Raw genomic sequence first — 20,538 nt, 5'->3', positions numbered from 1 at the left:
CACGTAGTTCGATGCCCTATTCTAAATTATGATGCCTAAGACATCTAGCCCTCTATCCTAGACTCGATCTAAAAGACCGAACCAGTTATTAAAGCTTCACCCTATATGCCCTAACTAATGCAAGTTGATTAGCCTTAGGCTAATGCAGGTGGTTCCTACAATCCTATGTGTAACTAGGCTGTGCAACCTAATGAAAACCACGGGCTGACTATATGCCTAGTCTAGCCATCGGTTCGACTAAATGTCTAACCGATCAACTCGAGGCCTCCTAACTCTAGGGACACTCACACGACAGGACATACCATATCAATACAAATCAAGACAAACTCCTAACTCTAGAACACAACCTAAACAGCTAGGACATACTCCTAACTCTAGAGGAAGATCTTTTTGAAAATGGTTTGAATATTTTTGTAACTTTGAAAGATTTAAAATTTTTATTTTTAAAGGTTTGGCTGGACTTGGGATGTGGATCCCAAGCTGCACTACGTACCTCGTGGAAGAGGATCAAGCCAACGTAGTTCGAAACGAACTCTCTACCTATCAAACACTTACGGCAAATCAACTATGCTCTAATAATACTATTATAAGAGCAAATGAGTCAAAGACTCTCTAATGACAGTAACTGGAGAATAAATGAGTCAAAGACTCTCTAATAAAAGCGACTAAAGGATAAACGAGTCAAAGACTCTCTAATAAGAGCAACTGATAACACTGAAATGAGATAACGAAGTCAAAGACTCTCTAATAATACTGCAAATGAAACATATGAGTCAAAGACTCTCTAAAAACGGAAACACGAGTCAAAGACTCCAATGACACCAACTAAAAGATAAATGAGTCAAAGACTCTCTAAAGGAAAAGAAACACGAGTCAAAGACTCCACTAACATTAACTAAAGGATTAATGAGTAAAGACTCTCTAAAAGAGATGAAAAACACGAGTCAAAGACTCCACTAACACCAACTAAAGGATATATGAGTCAAAGACTCTCTAAAGGAAAAGAAATACGAGTCAAAGACTCCACTAACACCAACTAAAGGATAAATGAGTCAAAGACTCTCTAAAAGAGATGAAAATACGAGTCAAAGACTCCACTAACACCAACTAAAGGATATATGAGTCAAAGACTCTCTAAAGGAAAAGAAACATGAGTCAAAGACTCTACTAACACCAACTAAAGGATAAATGAGTCAAAGACTCTCTAAAAGAGATGAAAACACGAGTCAAAGACTCTACTAACACCAACTAAAGGATATATGAGTCAAAGACTCTCTAAAGGAAAAGAAAACACGAGTCAAAGACTCCACTGACAACAGCTAAAGACAGATGAGTCAAAAGACTCTCTAAAAGATATGGAAACGCGATCGAATCATATAATAGAAGATTGAAAATCTGTGATCAAGATGAGATGAGATAGCATAAGATTGCTTTCAACGGATGGATCATGAATGACTAATCCTATGAGATCTTTAGAAATGAATGGGATTTACATCCTAACCCCAAAGGAAAAGTTTTTTAATCTTCACACATTTTATCAGTGTTACCTGAAGGCATCAACCCTAACCCTAATCTAGCGGAGTGGAGAAAGGATCTCGACTCATGACTTTGTTTGTGTACCTAGGACCGATCGTAGCCATTGGAAGATGGACTACGGCCTAATCTAGACACAAATGGGTAGGATATCCTAAACTAGGCTCACACACGTGATGCACATGTGTTCGTATACTACATGCATGTGTGGGTTAATCTAGGGGTAAGGCCAAGAGTTCCCTTAGCGCGAATCCATGTTCGATATACTGTACCAGTGTCCGGCGTATCAGTACGTGAACAAGAGATCCGTTTACGTACCATAAAGGTACTAGGCTAAGGGTGGAATGCTTCTCTAGCACAGAGGCACCAGGTGATGAAATCCCAGTCAACCATGCTAGATAACACTCCGGGTTCCTAAAATAGGACGTGTGTGCATGTGAGATGCAGGGGTTTAGATGCAAGTGATGTAAGTGTGTGCAATAAGTTCGCGCAATCTATGATGCCTTCAGGTTTTGTTAGATTAAGTTTGAGTAAATGTGATGAGCAAATAAAGCATACAAAACTACTATTTATAATTACTATTCAAGACTACTATTTATAATTACTATTCAAGACTACTATTCAAGACTACTATTCAAGACTACTATTCACAACTACTATTCACAACTACTATTCAAAACTACTATTCAAAACTACTATTCAAAACTACTATTCAAAACTACTATTCAAAACTACTATTCACAGTAGGACCTACCAAGTACTATTCACACAAACGGGCCCCACACAAACGGGCCCCACACAAGCGGGTCCCACACAAACGGGCCCCACACAAGCGGGTCCCACACAAGCGGGTCCCACACAAGCGGGTCCCACATCGGCGGGTCCCACACAAGCGGGTCCCACATCGGCGGGTCCCACATAAGCGGTCCCACATCAGCGGGTCCCATATCAGCGGGTCCCACATCGGCGGGTCCCACACAAGCGGGCCCCACACAAGCGGTCCCACATCGGCGGGCCCCACACAAGCGGGTCCCTCGGTAATTGGAAACGAAATAACAATTAAATATTCCACCGAAAGAAAAATAATAATACTTAATTAATAGTAATCATCGCGGTCAAAAAAATTAATAATTTAATAATATTAATAACCGACAAAAATAATAATTTAAATAAAATAATCATTACGGTCAAAAAAACAATAATTACTCACCGACAAAAATAATAATTTAATAATATTAATCGACGAAAATAATAATTTAATAATATTAATCGACCTAGTACTGTTCACGCAAGCTTTACTATGCACGAAAATAAAAATTTAATCCTATTACTATGCAAACAGCTATTACTATTTCGACAATTTTAATATTAATAAAACTTCGAACAGTAATGATGAAACGAATGAAACGAGAAAAAAAAATTAAAAATAAATAAATAAATAAACATAAAAATGAAAATACCTGCGATCGGTAATGGTGGCCGGAGTTGGGGCCGGATTCCGGCACAACCGGTCGGAGGTGGCGATGATCGGAATTTTGGGGAAGACGAGATCCGAGATTTTGAAAATCTGAGCGATCGGTAAGGGTGGCCGGAGTTGGGGCCGGATTTTGGTCGGAAAAAATGGGGGTGGAGGTGATCGGCGGTTGGTGGTTGACCGGAATGAGGTGGCCGGATCTCTCTCACCCCCTCTGCTATCTCTCCCTCTCTGCAGATCTCTCTTTTTTTTTTTTTTTTTTTTTTTTCTTTTTTTTTTTTTCAAATGAGCTCCCCCTTCCTCTCTCTCTCTATCTTTTTTTGTATTTACAAATGAGCTCCTCCCCCTTCGTTTTTTATTTTTTTTTATATAGGTTAAAATAACCTGTTGATATCCGCACCCCCATTTGATGGGCGCACAAAAATGGATGAGTCGCGCCCGCCATTTTTGTCTTATTCGGCCTGGGCGCGACCATCACAGGATAACTCACCCCCCTCTTCAACTGGATATCCCATTCTTCAGATAATTCACCCCCCTTTGGATTTGTACTATGCACCCTCTCCCGGCTCGTCTTATTTGACAAATCAGCTCGGATCTTGATGAAATTTTACGGGGACCTATGGGGGACCCTAACCTAGCTTAGGGTGCAATTCGGGATCCTAACTTGGTGATTAGATGGGGCTTCGCCCAAGCACAGCAAACTTGGGTCCGGTCAAAATGGGGTGTCTACAGATGCCCCTCTTTGGCAGAGCGTGTGCAACACGCGAATGGCAAAGCTGAATAGACGACACATTTTGACTGACCCGAAAACAAAGCCAATTTTTAGGTTTTCAGTTTTAAAACGATATTCACAAAGATAAAACTCTACCAACAATAGGGAGATAGCCTCTCACTGACTCTTAACTCTGTAACTAAGACATCTCAAAGAGATAGTCTCTCCCTAATACTCATGACTCAACTATCTAAACTAGTTAACAAAAGACGAACGAACGATTGCAAAAAATACAAACACACATTTTTTTTTTATCAGGCTAAGCCAAAGTAAACATAACAATTGCTCAAAGAGCATCAACCAAACAAACAAAATAATCATTTTAATTACTCAAAGAGTTTCCATTTTTTTTTATATCAGGCTAAGCCAAAGTAAACATAACAATTGCTCCAAGAGCACCAACCAAACAAACAAATTAATCACTTCAATCACTCAAAGAGCTTCCATTTTCTTTTTTAATTTTTTAGAAACCACATTGCAATTTGTCCAAGACAAGTACAAACTCAAACACTTAAAGAGTTTTTCCTTTTTAGAAACCTGCAAAAATAGGCCAAAGACCAATGTATTGAAACTCGTCCAAAACAAGTTCAAAACCAAACACTCAAAGAGTTTTTCCTTTTTAGAAACCTGCAAAAATAGGCCAAAGACCAATGTATTGAAACTCGTCCAAAACAAGTTCAAAACCAAACACTCAAAGAGTTTTTCCTTTTTAGAAACCTGCAAAAATAGGCCAAAGACCAATGTATTGAAACTCGTCCAAAACAAGTTCAAAACCAAACACTCAAAGAGTTTTTTTCTTTTTAGAAACCTGCAAAAATAGGCCAAAGACCAATGTATTGAAACTCGTCCAAAACAAGTTCAAAACCAAACACTCAAAGAGTTTTTTTTTTTTTTTAAATCATGCCGATCAGTCAAAGACTCGACCAATTATTAGGGTAATCGAATATTCAAGCTAAACTCAAACTTCTAATACCCGAGGCGAGACTAAGTCTCAAGCCCAGCGATAGTTATACAGATCATTGCTGAAAATAAATCTGTGTAACTATCCGAGTAACTCTGACTCCTCTCTTTCAAGGTAGCGAATCACTCCGGATCATGCGGTTCTGCTAAACAGTTCCACGTAAATCCAAATTCGTAGGTCCTGCTAAACAGTCCCCTACGAACCTCTTCGCAGATACACATGACTCCTAACACGTTAGGAAGCTGCACATTGCGGGACGATGATTAGGTAAGTCACCACTTGACATTACACTACTAATCATCTGGGTACTAAGTACCAGAGGCGAGACTAAGTCTCAAGCCTAGCGATAGTTATACAGATCATTACTGAAAATAAATCTGTTTAACTATCCGAGTAACTCTGACTCCTCTCTTTCAAGGTAGCGAATCACTCCGGATCACGCGGTTCTGCTAAACAGTTCCACATAAACCCAAATTCGTAGGTCCTGCTAAACAGTCCCCTACAAACCTCTTCGCAGATACACATGACTCCTAACACGTTAGGAAGCTGCACATTGCGGGACGATGATTAGGTAAGTCACCACTTGACATTACACTACTAATCATCTGGGTACTAAGTACCAGAGGCGAGACTAAGTCTCAAGCCTAGCGATAGTTATACAGATCATTACTGAAAATAAATCTGTTTAACTATCCGAGTAACTCTGACTCCTCTCTTTCAAGGTAGCGAATCACTCCGGATCACGCGGTTCTGCTAAACAGTTCCACATAAACCCAAATTCGTAGGTCCTGCTAAACAGTCCCCTACAAACCTCTTCGCAGATACACATGACTCCTAACTCGTTAAGAAGCTGCACATTGCGGAACGATGATTAGGTAAGTCACTACTTGACATTACACTACTAATCATCGGGGTACTAAATACCCGGGAGAAGGAAGAAAAGACCAATCCGTGTAACACAGGATCGGAAATATTTTCCTTATTAAAACATTTCAAAAAGACCAAACCGTGTAACACAGGTTCGATAATTTCCATCTCTATTAAAATCTTTCAAAAGGACCAAACCGTGTAACACAGGTTCGGTAATTTCTATCTCTGTTAAAAACTTTCAAAACGACCAAACTGTGTAACACAGGTTCGGTAATTTCAAACTCTGTTAAAATCTTTCAAAAAGACCAAACCGCGTAACGCAAGTTCGGTAATTTCAAACTCAGTTAAAATCTTTCAAAAGGAATGAAGAATTTACCATCTTTGATCGATTTCACTAATGGGCCAGTCATCTCTTACCAAGAATAACTAGGAGCGCATGATCTTTGCTGAAAGCAAAACTCAAATAGATTGATGAGATTTTCAGGTGCTGACTCTCTTTAACAGGTGAGAAGCATTTTGATGAGGTTTGAAGGATGCAGGAGTAGATTTTATACTCCGCTGGGAATTAAAGTTTCTGAAACTGACTCCAAAAGAAACAATTGGATCAAGGAATTCAACTCAAAGAGCATGTTCAAGCTTCTCTGCTTTCTATTTGCTAAGAATAGATATCCCAGTTATCATTGTGTAATATCTTTTATGACGTAAGTCATAAAAGATGCCCCTAGTATGATGTGCTTCCATGACAAAGTCTTAAGAAGGCAAAAGCAAGGTAAGTAGAAAAAATTTGAGTTTGCATGGGTTCTTTCTTTGGTATAGTGGTAAAACCATCTCCACAAAGGCTGAATGTAAGAATTCTTCATTTTGCTCAGTGCTTGAGGCTTTGATGTTTCAGGCAGGTCTGAATAACAAATCTCTTGCCCTTCTTTGATTCTTAAACCAGGATCTACTTTGAATTTTCTTTTCACTTTGGAAGGTATACACCCATTCTCTCCAGTGCCAAACACTTTTGATTCTAAAAGAAAAACAATGATAAACCAGAAACAGACTTCTGATGACTCTTTCAAAGAAGACTTACAATATTCAAGGGACTTGACTAAATTTTGATTCACCCTTAGATAAAATGTGTTATTTTGTTATGGTAAGGTTAGCCACTCTTAGAGCACTCTCAAAACTATGTCAAGATGACCTAATTTCCTCCATCGGGATCTCCGTCATGGTTGTTACCCCTTTCGGATTGCTCGGTCTTAATGCCCCTAGTTTAAAAAGGTGTCAAAATAAGTCTCGCTGACACTACTCGGATTCCAGGATTCTGCCCTGTGCAGAGGTGGCTTCTTCGTCTCCCTGATTTCTCTCTTCAAAAGAAGTCATAACTTTTGCTTTCCAAGCTTTCAGTCTGAAAGACCACTTATCTCAACTTTTGTTTGTACTCAAACTTGGGAATTCTACGTAACTGAGGAACTCCTTCTGCTTCTATTCAACTCAACTGTTCATGGGAAGTCTTTGCCCTTGACTGGATTACCTCTTCAAGTTTTCAATCCAGCAGACCACTACCCTGACTTTTTGCATAAGCTAACTCTTTTGGCTGTTAACTTAGCAAATGTATATCTCTAGGCCGCCCTTTCGGGTTTTCAACCTAGTGGGTCTTCAGACTCTCATTCTTTTCTTTCTGTTTTTCTTTTCATTCGCCTCGAACCTTTGCTTGTTTCACCAGAAGGACTTTCTAGGTGGGCTTGTGTTCGAAAGGGTTGAATACCTAAGGTTCTAAAGATTTGAACCGAATCTGGTCTAGCCAGACTACCTACGTACCCCAAAGATGGAGGATCAGATCCGCGTAGTTCGCTTTGGGATTTTTCAAAGAATGGTTTAGCATTTAGCTTCAAAATTTTCAAAGGGGATTTTATCCCAAGGTTTGACCGAACTTGAATTAATCAAGTTGCCTACGTACCCCTGAAGAAATGGGGATCAGGTCCGACGTAGTTCGGGTGCATAAATGCCCCGGGTTTATAATGTGTTTGAAAAGAAGTTGTTTTAATTTTGCTTTTGGCCCAAAGGGTTTACAAATGGATTTTAAAACATTAGGATTTTGGCTATAAAAGCTCAAACGATCAAGGATGGCCTCCTGATGTATTTGATGTACAAGCCCTTTTGTTTAAGGTTCAAAGCCTTTGAATTTTTTTTTTTTTTAGGAGTCTGGCGGTTTTCTGGCAAAACTTCAACCACTGTGCTCCACTCACGTCTCAAAGATCTTGAATTTATGCTCAAGATTCCACAACTCTGTCTGAAAATCTTCTCTCAATATCTCATCAGCTCCACAGGATGCCTGACGCTTATCTCTTTAAAATTTTATTCCTCAACTGGATGTCTAAAGCAGATGAAGTCTTGCTTTGATCAACGACAGGGCATTCCCCTGATTTATCCTTATAGGATCAAGCAAAACTACCTCAAACCCCTCTAAACAGGTTTATCAATTCTTTGCGCTCCTTAGGAGATAAAGTTTTTCCAATCCATCCATCCCGAGTTTCGGATTTCGATACCACTATCAATGGCTTTGATTTCTTCTTTAAGTGGCTATGCTCGACGCTCTTCCTCTCGTTCGACCATCTTTCAGATCTCGAGGTGAATTTCGTCTGCATTCTCATCCGAGAAGGGGGTCTTTAGTTGTTTAAACATTAGATCTAAGAGTGAATCATAGAGTATCAAAGATACGAAATCAACAATTTTATTGAATTGAGGACTGTAAGTACATTGATGATTTTTGACACACCTCAATGGGCTCTTCAACAGTTCTGATAGAAAACAGAATACTGACTCTGTATAAGAAAGATTGACAGACATGACTTCATTTTTTTTTTTTTAACATCTACGTAACTGAACTTTTTCAACTTAGAGAGAAGAAAGTTGATGTACACTCAATGAAAGACAAATCTAAAGATACAGGACACTTCTTCAAAGGTAGTGAACTGACACTGAAAGCTTATAGGTGATACACCTTTCCTCATGATAATGATAACTATAAAGTTCAATCCCGGAGTAGAAATCACAGAAAAGACAACTCCACAAGGTCTAGGTTAAATGGGGCAACAAAAGGCTTATGTTGACAATGTGGGTAAAACAATAGACTGCCTGGATCAAGTATGATTAGAAATAGTCAGTCTTTAGAAAAAATGGTCTTTCGCTAAACATAGACTCTTGACTTGGAAGCACACACACTAGATCAATAGTCATGGGATAAAGATTCTGAACAAACAGAGAAAAGAGTAATCTTGAAATACACCAAAGGGTATTTTATTCTAAAAATCAAAGAAATATTGTCTATGAAGGTCAAAGCGAAATAGACAGTGATATTATGACCTACATCAACAGGGTTTCAATGAATTCTCAATCCACACCTTGAAGTCTCATTTGAGTATAACTGCTCTTCTTTTTGGGAATGAAAGAGTCAGGAACGATAAACATCCATAATCAAAATAAATTTCGATCTCAGCAATGATCATGCACTCAAAGAATACAGGTAAGATCAAACTTTTCCATTAATGATTTTGATATGATCCAAGGGTAAAAGATATATGATAGGTAAACATGGATCAAAAAATCAATGGCTCAGATAATAGACCATGGCCATAAGAATGACAAAAGTAGGGTCAAAGACCAGATCTAAAATCTGAATGATGGATATCAACAACTGTACGATCAATATGAGATGAAATGATAGACCATGGTCATAAGGACAGCAAACGAGCTATCGGCCAGATCTCAAGACAAACAGGTTGACAAATAAGGATCTAATCCTACTAAATGATGTATACATGAGAATCAAGACAAGGCAGACTGACTCCAAAGGATAGCAATCATGCTTAACATACTTTTGGATAAAATCCAGCAGCATAACGGCTATATGAGGAGGTCAAGGTCCAGACTAAGTAAACTGATTCTAAAGAGTAGCCGTCATGCTCAAAATGTTCTGGATAAAATCCGGCAGCATAACAACTATACAAGGGATCACCCTAGCTCAATCGAAAGGTATGAATAACGGTTACTAGAGAAGGGTGATCAACAGATGGACTAACCAAAGGTGAGAATATACAACAATGGGTCAAACCCTATAATCAACAGATCAAGGGCTAAACTCGGCCAAGGTAATGACGGTCAAAATCCACTGACTAGATCTAGATCTAAATTCGGAATGGATATAACCGACTGAAAGGAATAAGGAATCTCTGACTAAGAGGAGAACCATAATATACATAATCAGTATATATAAGTAAATACACATACACACAAATCCTAACCAGGGGCACCAGCCCTAATTCTAATCTAGCGGAGTCGAGAAAATCTCGACTCAAGACAGACTGATGAGTGTGCTAGGACCATGTTGTAGCCATATAAAATGAGCTACCCTAGTCTACAAATGGGGCAAAGCTCCTAACTCTAGGCTCCACATGTGTGAGCAACACATGTTCGACCCTATATGAATGCAATATCCTTATATAAACACGGGTACTTCCTAGTTGGGCTTCACTAGGTCAGTAAGTATATATATAATATATAAAACAAAGTAGGGCTCCGGACTCAATCTAATGGGTACCATGCGTATGAAACATACTTAACATGTATAACTCAAGTGCACCGAGTGTTATACATAGTATGCTTCATTGCTCATCGGCTGCTGTAAACACAAGTGCACCGAGTGTTTACGGCTGCAGCGTTGGCGCATAGCTTGGAAATAGATTCAACAGTACCATCAGGGTGAAGACATCCCAGTCGGGCACGCATTGAATCTATCCCGTGGAGCCAAGAAGGAAAAACAAGGAAAAACAAATATGATAATGCATGATGTGTAGTGTGTGAATCCCTTGTTTTAATTACGCACCTGCCTGGCGCCCCTGGATTCTAACGATAGAGTTCCCATTTAAAATGATTTTAGCTCAAATTTCTCCAAAGTTAGCAAAAATGGCATTTTTATAGAGTTAGGCAATGTTTCAAGAACTCCCCAGCAGAGTCGCCAGCCTGTGGACCCCGATCCGGAGAGGACGAGTGCGGCGAGGGACGCGAGGTCCCCACAGCAATCCTCTAAGATCTCCACAATGTGAAGGAGAGCTCTGCCAAGGAACTCTCGAAACGGATGCCACCCTCATAGCATAGCACGAGTGGCGATATAAAAAAAAGGGATATGTCTTGATCCGGAACCGGGGTTCGAAACCGAGACATACCTATAATAACTCAGAGTCGCCATCCATGGATAGGCCATGGAACCCTAAAATCAAATCCTCTGTGCAATGGATAACCAGAAATATATATGGGTTCGTGCCTGGTTACGAATGGGGAAGGTCTGAGAGCACCCCCAATTCGCCCGAGTGCAAGCACTTGGTCTCTTATGCCATTTTCATTAATTCCAAAGAAGTTTGAGTAAAAATCATGTGAAATGGGAACAATCCTCAGGAATCGTCTACCTAAGCATGCATTTCCTGAGAATGGAGAAATAAACACGTAAAATGAAATGAAAAATGTGTCACCTAAGCAAAGCTAGGTTATGAGTGACATGCCTAATGGGTGTCTAAGTTTCTGGTGGACACGCACATGCAAGCTACAACCAAAGGTATAGTATCAGTACAAGAAAGTAAGAAAACATATCAAAACATGAGACACAAATCTATGCTATGTATGACGGGACAAGACAAGTCCTAACTCTAATGCAGGACTGGACTCGGACCAGAATGGCCATCCATCCTAGCTGCGCTACGTATCCCGGCCTCGGGAAGAATCGGAGCCCACGTAGTTCGATGCCCTATTCTAAATTATGATGCCTAAGACATCTAGCCCTCTATCCTAGACTCGATCTAAAAGACCGAACCAGTTATTAAAGCTTCTTGTATGATTATTAAAATTCCAGTGAATTGTGGATTTTAGGACACCCTATATGCCCTAACTAATGCAAGTTGATTAGCCTTAGGCTAATGCAGGTGGTTCCTACAATCCTATGTGTAACTAGGCTGTGCAACCTAATGAAAACCACGGGCTGACTATATGCCTAGTCTAGCCATCGGTTCGACTAAATGTCTAACCGATCAACTCGAGGCCTCCTAACTCTAGGGACACTCACACGACAGGACATACCATATCAATACAAATCAAGACAAACTCCTAACTCTAGAACACAACCTAAACAGCTAGGACATACTCCTAACTCTAGAGGAAGATCTTTTTGAAAATGGTTTGAATATTTTTGTAACTTTGAAAGATTTAAAATTTTTATTTTTAAAGGTTTGGCTGGACTTGGGATGTGGATCCCAAGCTGCACTACGTACCTCGTGGAAGAGGATCAAGCCAACGTAGTTCGAAACGAACTCTCTACCTATCAAACACTTACGGCAAATCAACTATGCTCTAATAATACTATTATAAGAGCAAATGAGTCAAAGACTCTCTAATGACAGTAACTGGAGAATAAATGAGTCAAAGACTCTCTAATAAAAGCGACTAAAGGATAAACGAGTCAAAGACTCTCTAATAAGAGCAACTGATAACACTGAAATGAGATAACGAAGTCAAAGACTCTCTAATAATACTGCAAATGAAACATATGAGTCAAAGACTCTCTAAAAACGGAAACACGAGTCAAAGACTCCAATGACACCAACTAAAAGATAAATGAGTCAAAGACTCTCTAAAGGAAAAGAAACACGAGTCAAAGACTCCACTAACATTAACTAAAGGATTAATGAGTAAAGACTCTCTAAAAGAGATGAAAAACACGAGTCAAAGACTCCACTAACACCAACTAAAGGATATATGAGTCAAAGACTCTCTAAAGGAAAAGAAATACGAGTCAAAGACTCCACTAACACCAACTAAAGGATAAATGAGTCAAAGACTCTCTAAAAGAGATGAAAATACGAGTCAAAGACTCCACTAACACCAACTAAAGGATATATGAGTCAAAGACTCTCTAAAGGAAAAGAAACATGAGTCAAAGACTCTACTAACACCAACTAAAGGATAAATGAGTCAAAGACTCTCTAAAAGAGATGAAAACACGAGTCAAAGACTCTACTAACACCAACTAAAGGATATATGAGTCAAAGACTCTCTAAAGGAAAAGAAAACACGAGTCAAAGACTCCACTGACAACAGCTAAAGACAGATGAGTCAAAAGACTCTCTAAAAGATATGGAAACGCGATCGAATCATATAATAGAAGATTGAAAATCTGTGATCAAGATGAGATGAGATAGCATAAGATTGCTTTCAACGGATGGATCATGAATGACTAATCCTATGAGATCTTTAGAAATGAATGGGATTTACATCCTAACCCCAAAGGAAAAGTTTTTTAATCTTCACACATTTTATCAGTGTTACCTGAAGGCATCAACCCTAACCCTAATCTAGCGGAGTGGAGAAAGGATCTCGACTCATGACTTTGTTTGTGTACCTAGGACCGATCGTAGCCATTGGAAGATGGACTACGGCCTAATCTAGACACAAATGGGTAGGATATCCTAAACTAGGCTCACACACGTGATGCACATGTGTTCGTATACTACATGCATGTGTGGGTTAATCTAGGGGTAAGGCCAAGAGTTCCCTTAGCGCGAATCCATGTTCGATATACTGTACCAGTGTCCGGCGTATCAGTACGTGAACAAGAGATCCGTTTACGTACCATAAAGGTACTAGGCTAAGGGTGGAATGCTTCTCTAGCACAGAGGCACCAGGTGATGAAATCCCAGTCAACCATGCTAGATAACACTCCGGGTTCCTAAAATAGGACGTGTGTGCATGTGAGATGCAGGGGTTTAGATGCAAGTGATGTAAGTGTGTGCAATAAGTTCGCGCAATCTATGATGCCTTCAGGTTTTGTTAGATTAAGTTTGAGTAAATGTGATGAGCAAATAAAGCATACAAAACTACTATTTATAATTACTATTCAAGACTACTATTTATAATTACTATTCAAGACTACTATTCAAGACTACTATTCACAACTACTATTCACAACTACTATTCACAACTACTATTCAAAACTACTATTCAAAACTACTATTCAAAACTACTATTCAAAACTACTATTCAAAGCTACTATTCAAAACTACTATTCAAAACTACTATTCAAAGCTACTATTCAAAGCTACTATTCAAAACTACTATTCAAAACTACTATTCAAAACTACTATTCAAAACTACTATTCAAAGCTACTATTCAAAGCTACTATTCAAAGCTACTATTCACAGTAGGACCTACCAAGTACTATTCACACAAACGGGCCCCACACAAACGGGCCCCACACAAGCGGGTCCCACACAAACGGGCCCCACACAAGCGGGTCCCACACAAGCGGGTCCCACACAAGCGGGTCCCACATCGGCGGGTCCCACATAAGCGGTCCCACATCAGCGGGTCCCACATAAGCGGTCCCACATCAGCGGGTCCCATATCAGCGGGTCCCACATCGGCGGGTCCCACATCGGCGGGTCCCACACAAGCGGGCCCCACACAAGCGGTCTCACATCGGCGGGCCCCACACAAGCGGGTCCCTCGGTAATTGGAAACGAAATAACAATTAAATATTCCACCGAAAGAAAAATAATAATACTTAATTAATAGTAATCATCGCGGTCAAAAAAATTAATAATTTAATAATATTAATAACCGACAAAAATAATAATTTAAATAAAATAATCATTACGGTCAAAAAAACAATAATTACTCACCGACAAAAATAATAATTTAATAATATTAATCGACGAAAATAATAATTTAATAATATTAATCGACCTAGTACTGTTCACGCAAGCTTTACTATGCACGAAAATAAAAATTTAATCCTATTACTATGCAAACAGCTATTACTATTTCGACAATTTTAATATTAATAAAACTTCGAACAGTAATGATGAAACGAATGAAACGAGAAAAAAAAATTAAAAATAAATAAATAAATAAACATAAAAATGAAAATACCTGCGATCGGTAATGGTGGCCGGAGTTGGGGCCGGATTCCGGCACAGCCGGTCGGAGGTGGCGATGATCGGAATTTTGGGGAAGACGAGATCCGAGATTTTGAAAATCTGAGCGATCGGTAAGGGTGGCCGGAGTTGGGGCCGGATTTTGGTCGGAAAAAATGGGGGTGGAGGTGATCGGCGGTTGGTGGTTGACCGGAATGAGGTGGCCGGATCTCTCTCACCCCCTCTGCTATCTCTCCCTCTCTGCAGATCTCTCTTTTTTTTTTTTTTTTTTTTTTTCTTTTTTTTTTTTCAAATGAGCTCCCCCTTCCTCTCTCTCTCTATCTTTTTTTGTATTTACAAATGAGCTCCTCCCCCTTCGTTTTTTATTTTTTTTTATATAGGTTAAAATAACCTGTTGATATCCGCACCCCCATTTGATGGGCGCACAAAAATGGATGAGTCGCGCCCGCCATTTTTGTCTTATTCGGCCTGGGCGCGACCATCACAGGATAACTCACCCCCCTCTTCAACTGGATATCCCATTCTTCAGATAATTCACCCCCCTTTGGATTTGTACTATGCACCCTCTCCCGGCTCGTCTTATTTGACAAATCAGCTCGGATCTTGATGAAATTTTACGGGGACCTATGGGGGACCCTAACCTAGCTTAGGGTGCAATTCGGGATCCTAACTTGGTGATTAGATGGGGCTTCGCCCAAGCACAGCAAACTTGGGTCCGGTCAAAATGGGGTGTCTACAACACCCTATCTATGTGAGGGCCAATCAAATAAATGGTTTGGATCACCCAAACAATGTGGGCCTCCACTGTATTTTAAGCTAGTGTGTGGATAACTTATCTACACATGTGTGTAGAAACCATTCTCTCTCTCTCTCTCTCTCTCTCTCTCTCTCTCTCTCTCTCTCTCTCTCTCTCTCTCTATATATATATATATATATATATATATCGGAAAAGTGTTGCTACTCGGTCTTGTAGCTAAGCTTTTCTATTCAGTCGGGTTAACTACAGTGGGGGCCCACATTGTTTGGGTGATCCAAACCATTCATTTGAAAGCCCCTTCCCTAGATAGGGTGTCCACAAAAAATCAGACCCATAGGATGATCCTAACCCATCCAACAGTGGAGGGAAAATTGGGCAGATTTGTGGACAAACTGTGTTTGTCCATTTAACTCTCCAGATTCGTATAATGTTATCGACAGTCTGCAAATTTTTACAGACTGAATGAGGCATCTATAATTGTAAAGATTTATCTGTGGTGTAATTTATTGGATTTGTTGTATGTGGAAATTGTAGATCTGTTTATCCTTATATGCTTATGGGATTTAAATCCATGGGCATGCAACATTGTCACGTGCTTAGTCCATGTTCTCGGACTGGGGCGTGCCATGCATATATATATATATATATATATATATATATATATATATATCGGAGAAGTGTTGCTACTCGGTCTTGTAGTTAAGCTTATCTACTCTGTCGGGTTAAATACAGTGGGGGCCCACATTGTTTAGGTGATCCAAACCATTCATTTGAAAGCCCCTTACCTAGATAGGGTGTCCACAAAAAATCAGATCGATAGGATCATCCCAACCCGTCCAACAGTGGAGGGAAAAATGGGCAGATTTGTGGACAAACTGTGTCTGGCCATTTTTTCTCATTTTCCCTCCATTGTTGAATGGATTAGGATGATCCTATGGATTTGATTTTTTGTGGACACCCTGTCTAGGTTAGGGGCTTTCAAATGAATGGTTTGGATCACCCAAACAATGTGCGCCCCCACTGTATTTAACCTGACCGAGTAGATAAGCTTAGCTACAGGACCGAGTAGCAACACTTTTCCGTATATATATATATATATATATATACTAGCAAAAAACCCCGTGCGATGCACGGGCCGACAAAGAATTGTATAGACCACATCATAGGTTGATCTAAACCGTCCATGTGATGGAACACAACATAAATAGGTTGTGCCCCAAAAATCATTTCCATAGGCTGATCCTAGCCCTCCAATCTATAGAGGTTCCATAATTCCTCTTCAATCGGATGGTTAAGATCACCCTATAGATTTTTTATTAAAAAACCATAAAGGAGGGGGGTAAGACTGAAATTATGTGGCTTTAATGGGTGCCTTTGTTAAAACGCATATAGGAGGGGGTAGGATTGAAAAATGTGGATTGAATGGGTGCATTTGTTAAAAAAAGTCAAAAAAAGTGATGTGTGATTCTCATAGAATTTTAAAAAAATTCAAAAAATTCTTTTCTTTTCTCTTCTACTATATATATATATTGAGAGAGAGAGAGAATGGGAGAGAGACACATATACATACATATATCTATATATATACAAACATATATACATATCGCCTGATGTGGAAGAGAGACACAAGGCAATTTAGATGTGGAAGATGGTCAGCAAATTGGGAACATGTATTTGGTATCTCATACCAAGAGGACGTAGAAAAGACTAAAGAAATGTTTCTAGACATGGAAGCCAGAGCTGTGAGGGAGAAAGAGGAAAGAGTTAAGGAGGCTGAAATGGAATCCGGAATATGACTTTAAGGGACCTTAGCTCAAGTGGTTAGTTATTTGATTCGCACTAGTGAGTCTTTGCTTACTAATTCCTTAGTACCTGAGTAACCTGAGTTCATTAGTTGGGGAGCATTGTAAGTGCCTATTAGTGGAGTCTTCCTAGATATGGTTATGTTTGCCATTTTCATATTTTAATTATTAATAAAGGCAGGAAAGAAAATGGGATGTTCAGAAGGGAAATTGGGTGTTTTGTTACTTAGCTTGTGGAACCCAGGAAGTTGGCCTCAATTCTGTTGGTTGGTGTCAAGGGGATACTTTAGAATGGTGGATTGGAGAGATGGCAGGAGAAGTTAATTGTCCCATATAACATCAGATTCCAGGTGCGCCGACGAAAGTATTAGATTCTCATTAGCTTGAGAGACCATGGTCTTTTGCTTGTCAAGGCAATGTCGCATGGATGTTCTTCTTCCCTGCTATTAGCTAAGGAATGTAGTGGATGTAGTTGGAGGAAGATGATGGATGTTGGTTAAAATGATCGTAATGCAAGGCAGTTGGCTCGGGACGGTCGGGGAAAGCTTCTTTTTGAATTGATTAGAGTGTTACAATTGCATACGACATGGTTCAGAAAGAAAGGGCCCAATTTTTGTTGTTTAGACTTAGCCTTTCTGGCTGAGGGTATGCCCTGGCTAGTTTCATTTGATATTATGTAATGCCAGGTGGGACTCCTGGTCCCCAACGTAATTATTATAGTATCAATGAAAATATGTCAACTTTCAAAAAAAAAATATATATATATATATACAAACACACACACATATATGTATTAGGCACCGCACTATCTATGTGAGGGCCCATCAAATGAATGGTTTGCATCACCCAAACAGTGCGGCCCCTACTGTATTTTAAACCTAGGGAGTAGATAAGTTTTCTACTCTAGAGAGTAGGAATTCCTCTCTCTCTCTCTCTCTCTCCATAAAAAAGGCTTAAACTTAAGAGACACACTACAAAATATTCTTGGAAGATTATCTGATTAAAAAATTACCCCATTGTGCCTCTTTTGGAGTATTTTGTAAGGGATTGGACCTAGGCTTCAAATTTGTATATCTTCACCCTATTCTTTTAAGCTAAATTGTATTTGTCTTGGAAGAGATATTCTTTCTTTCTTTCTTTGATTTTGTAATCAGCAAGTGTTCGGAGATGCAGAGCCATCTCCATGGGCGAATGTTTGGGAGATGCAGTGCCATCTCCGACGGCAAGTGGTGGAGACGCAGATCCATCTCCGTCGGTTATTTTGTAGCGGTTTGTTCTTCACCCAATTTAAGAAGATCGGGTTTTAGTGAAATCCACCTTTGGTTTGGGTGGAGTGGGTTTAGGTCCGAATTTGGACCAAACCTTTATAAAAATCTCTATCGCAATCTTCTTTTACTCCCTCCATCTTTTATTTGCACTTAGATTTTGCATCTTGCTTGGATTTAATTGATAAATTTGTTATCTTGCTTTAATTCTCATTAATCTTTTATAAAGAGCAAATATTTTCTAAAACCAAATTCACCCCTTCTTGGGTTGCCACCTGGGCCTATATTTCTAACAAATATTGCTTTGAAAACTTTAATCCTGGATCAAGCATAAGAAATGTTTGTTGATAAATATTAAAGCTTGATTTGAGATTGTTAGAAGGGTGTGTATTGTAGACTTAAGGGCATAGTGGTCATTTTGTAAGTTCTCTTTTATATATAAATACATTAGTGAGGGGGAGGATCCTAACTCACTTTCTTCCCCTCTCTTTCTCTAACATGGTATCATAGCCCTAGGGTTGTGATCCCTAGGGACCACCATTGGCTTCCCCCCTTCTCTTCTTTCCTCGCCCAAAACCCTAAACCTCCATCTACCCCAACCTCCTTAGCCAAAACCCTAAACCTCCATCTACCCCAACCTCCACCTACCTCCATCTCCACCCTCCATCTCTCATAACCCTAACCCTTCTTTTCTTCCCTACGCGACACCCTCTACCTCCCTCACCTTCCCCACCATCATACATCACCCCCTCCTCCCCTACCCCACCTCGTAAAAACCCCACGACCCCTCTCTGTTTCCCTCACCTCCCGCCCCCTCCTGTATCTGTCCCCACACCCCCCGCCCCTCCTACAGTCCCACCAGAACCCCCCAACACCTTCCCTTCCCTCCCCCTCCCGTAGTCGTCCTCACAACCCCGCCCCCCGTCTCCTTCTTTGACTCCTATACCTCCCGCTCTGCTCCCGTAATCCTCCACCACCCCCTCCCTCCAACCTCCACCACATTTTGCTCTCTCTCTCTCTCTCTCTCTCTCTCTCTCTCTCTCTCTCTCACCCTAACCCTCTCTCTTAAGTTTTAAACCTTTCCCTTTCCTCATGGTTTAAATCCATTACCTCTTTTTTTTTCTACTCTCTCCACGGCTCCGACCTCCTCTCTATTTTTTTTCTTCTATTTAGGCCTTCACGGCTCTCTCATGTCTTCATTCTATTTTCTCCTTCGTCGGAGTCGCGGTCTTCTATCTTGCCTCATCTAGTGGTCTCTTTATGCCCTAGAGGTTCCATCTCTTGCTCTCTTGTCGTCGAAGCCTCTTAGTCTCTATTTCTCTCCATGGATTCTCCCGTCATCGAGGATCCCTCTCTACGGTAGACCGTCTCAGGTCTGGCTTACTCTCCCACCTCCTGGCTGCTCTCCCTCCTCTAGTCATTCTTCATTGGTGGATGACTCTTTCCTATTGATGACCACAACCAAACTAGATGGATCCAATTACTTAAATTGGAATGTGGCTGTGGAGACCTACCTTATTGCCAAAAGGAAGATCCACATCATCCATCGTGATCCTCCTACTACTGCTTATTCCACTTATGAGCAGTGGGAACAGGATGATGCCCATATCCGTACACTCCTGTCGCAGAGTATGACCACACAGATTTTAGGAACATTGATGCAGCTTCCGACCGCCAAAACCATTTGGGATCATACTATTATTCTTTACTCTGGCATGGATGACCTCACCCGCATTTGTGCCACATATTCCCAGTGGATGCATCTTCGGCGTGGTGCCGCTCAGTAGAGAGATCAGTCCTAGTTGTTCATTTTCTTGAGACGTTAGGCACTGAGTTTCTACATCTCTATCAGCTGATCCTTGGTTCTGGCACTTTGCCTTCCCTCCAGGAGGTCTATTTGAGGGCCCAACAGTGTCTTGGTGGTGCTTCTCTTCCTCCATCCTTTGTCGATGGAGGTGCTACAGCCGCTTATGGTGCCGGTGATCGCTCTATCCGTGGTGGTGACACTTTCGGCTACTGATATGGTGCCTGTTGATCGCTCTATTCGTGGTGGTGGCACTTTTGGCCGCGGTTGCCGTGGTGGTGGCCATGATTTTGGCTGTGGTGGTGGCCGTGATTTTGCTGCTGGCCGGGGTAC

At 40.4% G+C, this 20,538-nt stretch overlaps 1 protein-coding gene across 1 annotated transcript in view; it reads left to right on the top strand.

Moving 5' to 3' along the window:
* The window catches only part of LOC143850463 (putative disease resistance protein RGA3), a 39,409-nt gene extending 19,221 nt beyond the window's left edge, over nt 1–20,188 (top strand). Inside the window, exon 2 of the mRNA XM_077359713.1 lies at nt 19,671–20,188. Coding sequence (XP_077215828.1) covers nt 19,671–20,188 — 518 coding nt within the window. The remainder of the gene's footprint in view (nt 1–19,670) is intronic.
* Nucleotides 20,189–20,538: the final 350 nt, after the last annotated feature.

The sequence above is a fragment of the Tasmannia lanceolata genome, unplaced genomic scaffold (genome assembly GCF_043159265.1).
Source record: "Tasmannia lanceolata isolate RefF3 unplaced genomic scaffold, GAP_Taslan_0.1 ptg000018l, whole genome shotgun sequence".
NCBI lineage: Eukaryota > Viridiplantae > Streptophyta > Magnoliopsida > Canellales > Winteraceae > Tasmannia > Tasmannia lanceolata.
Note: the sequence above shows the minus strand (reverse complement) of the source record. Positions and strands in the feature narration are given on the sequence as shown.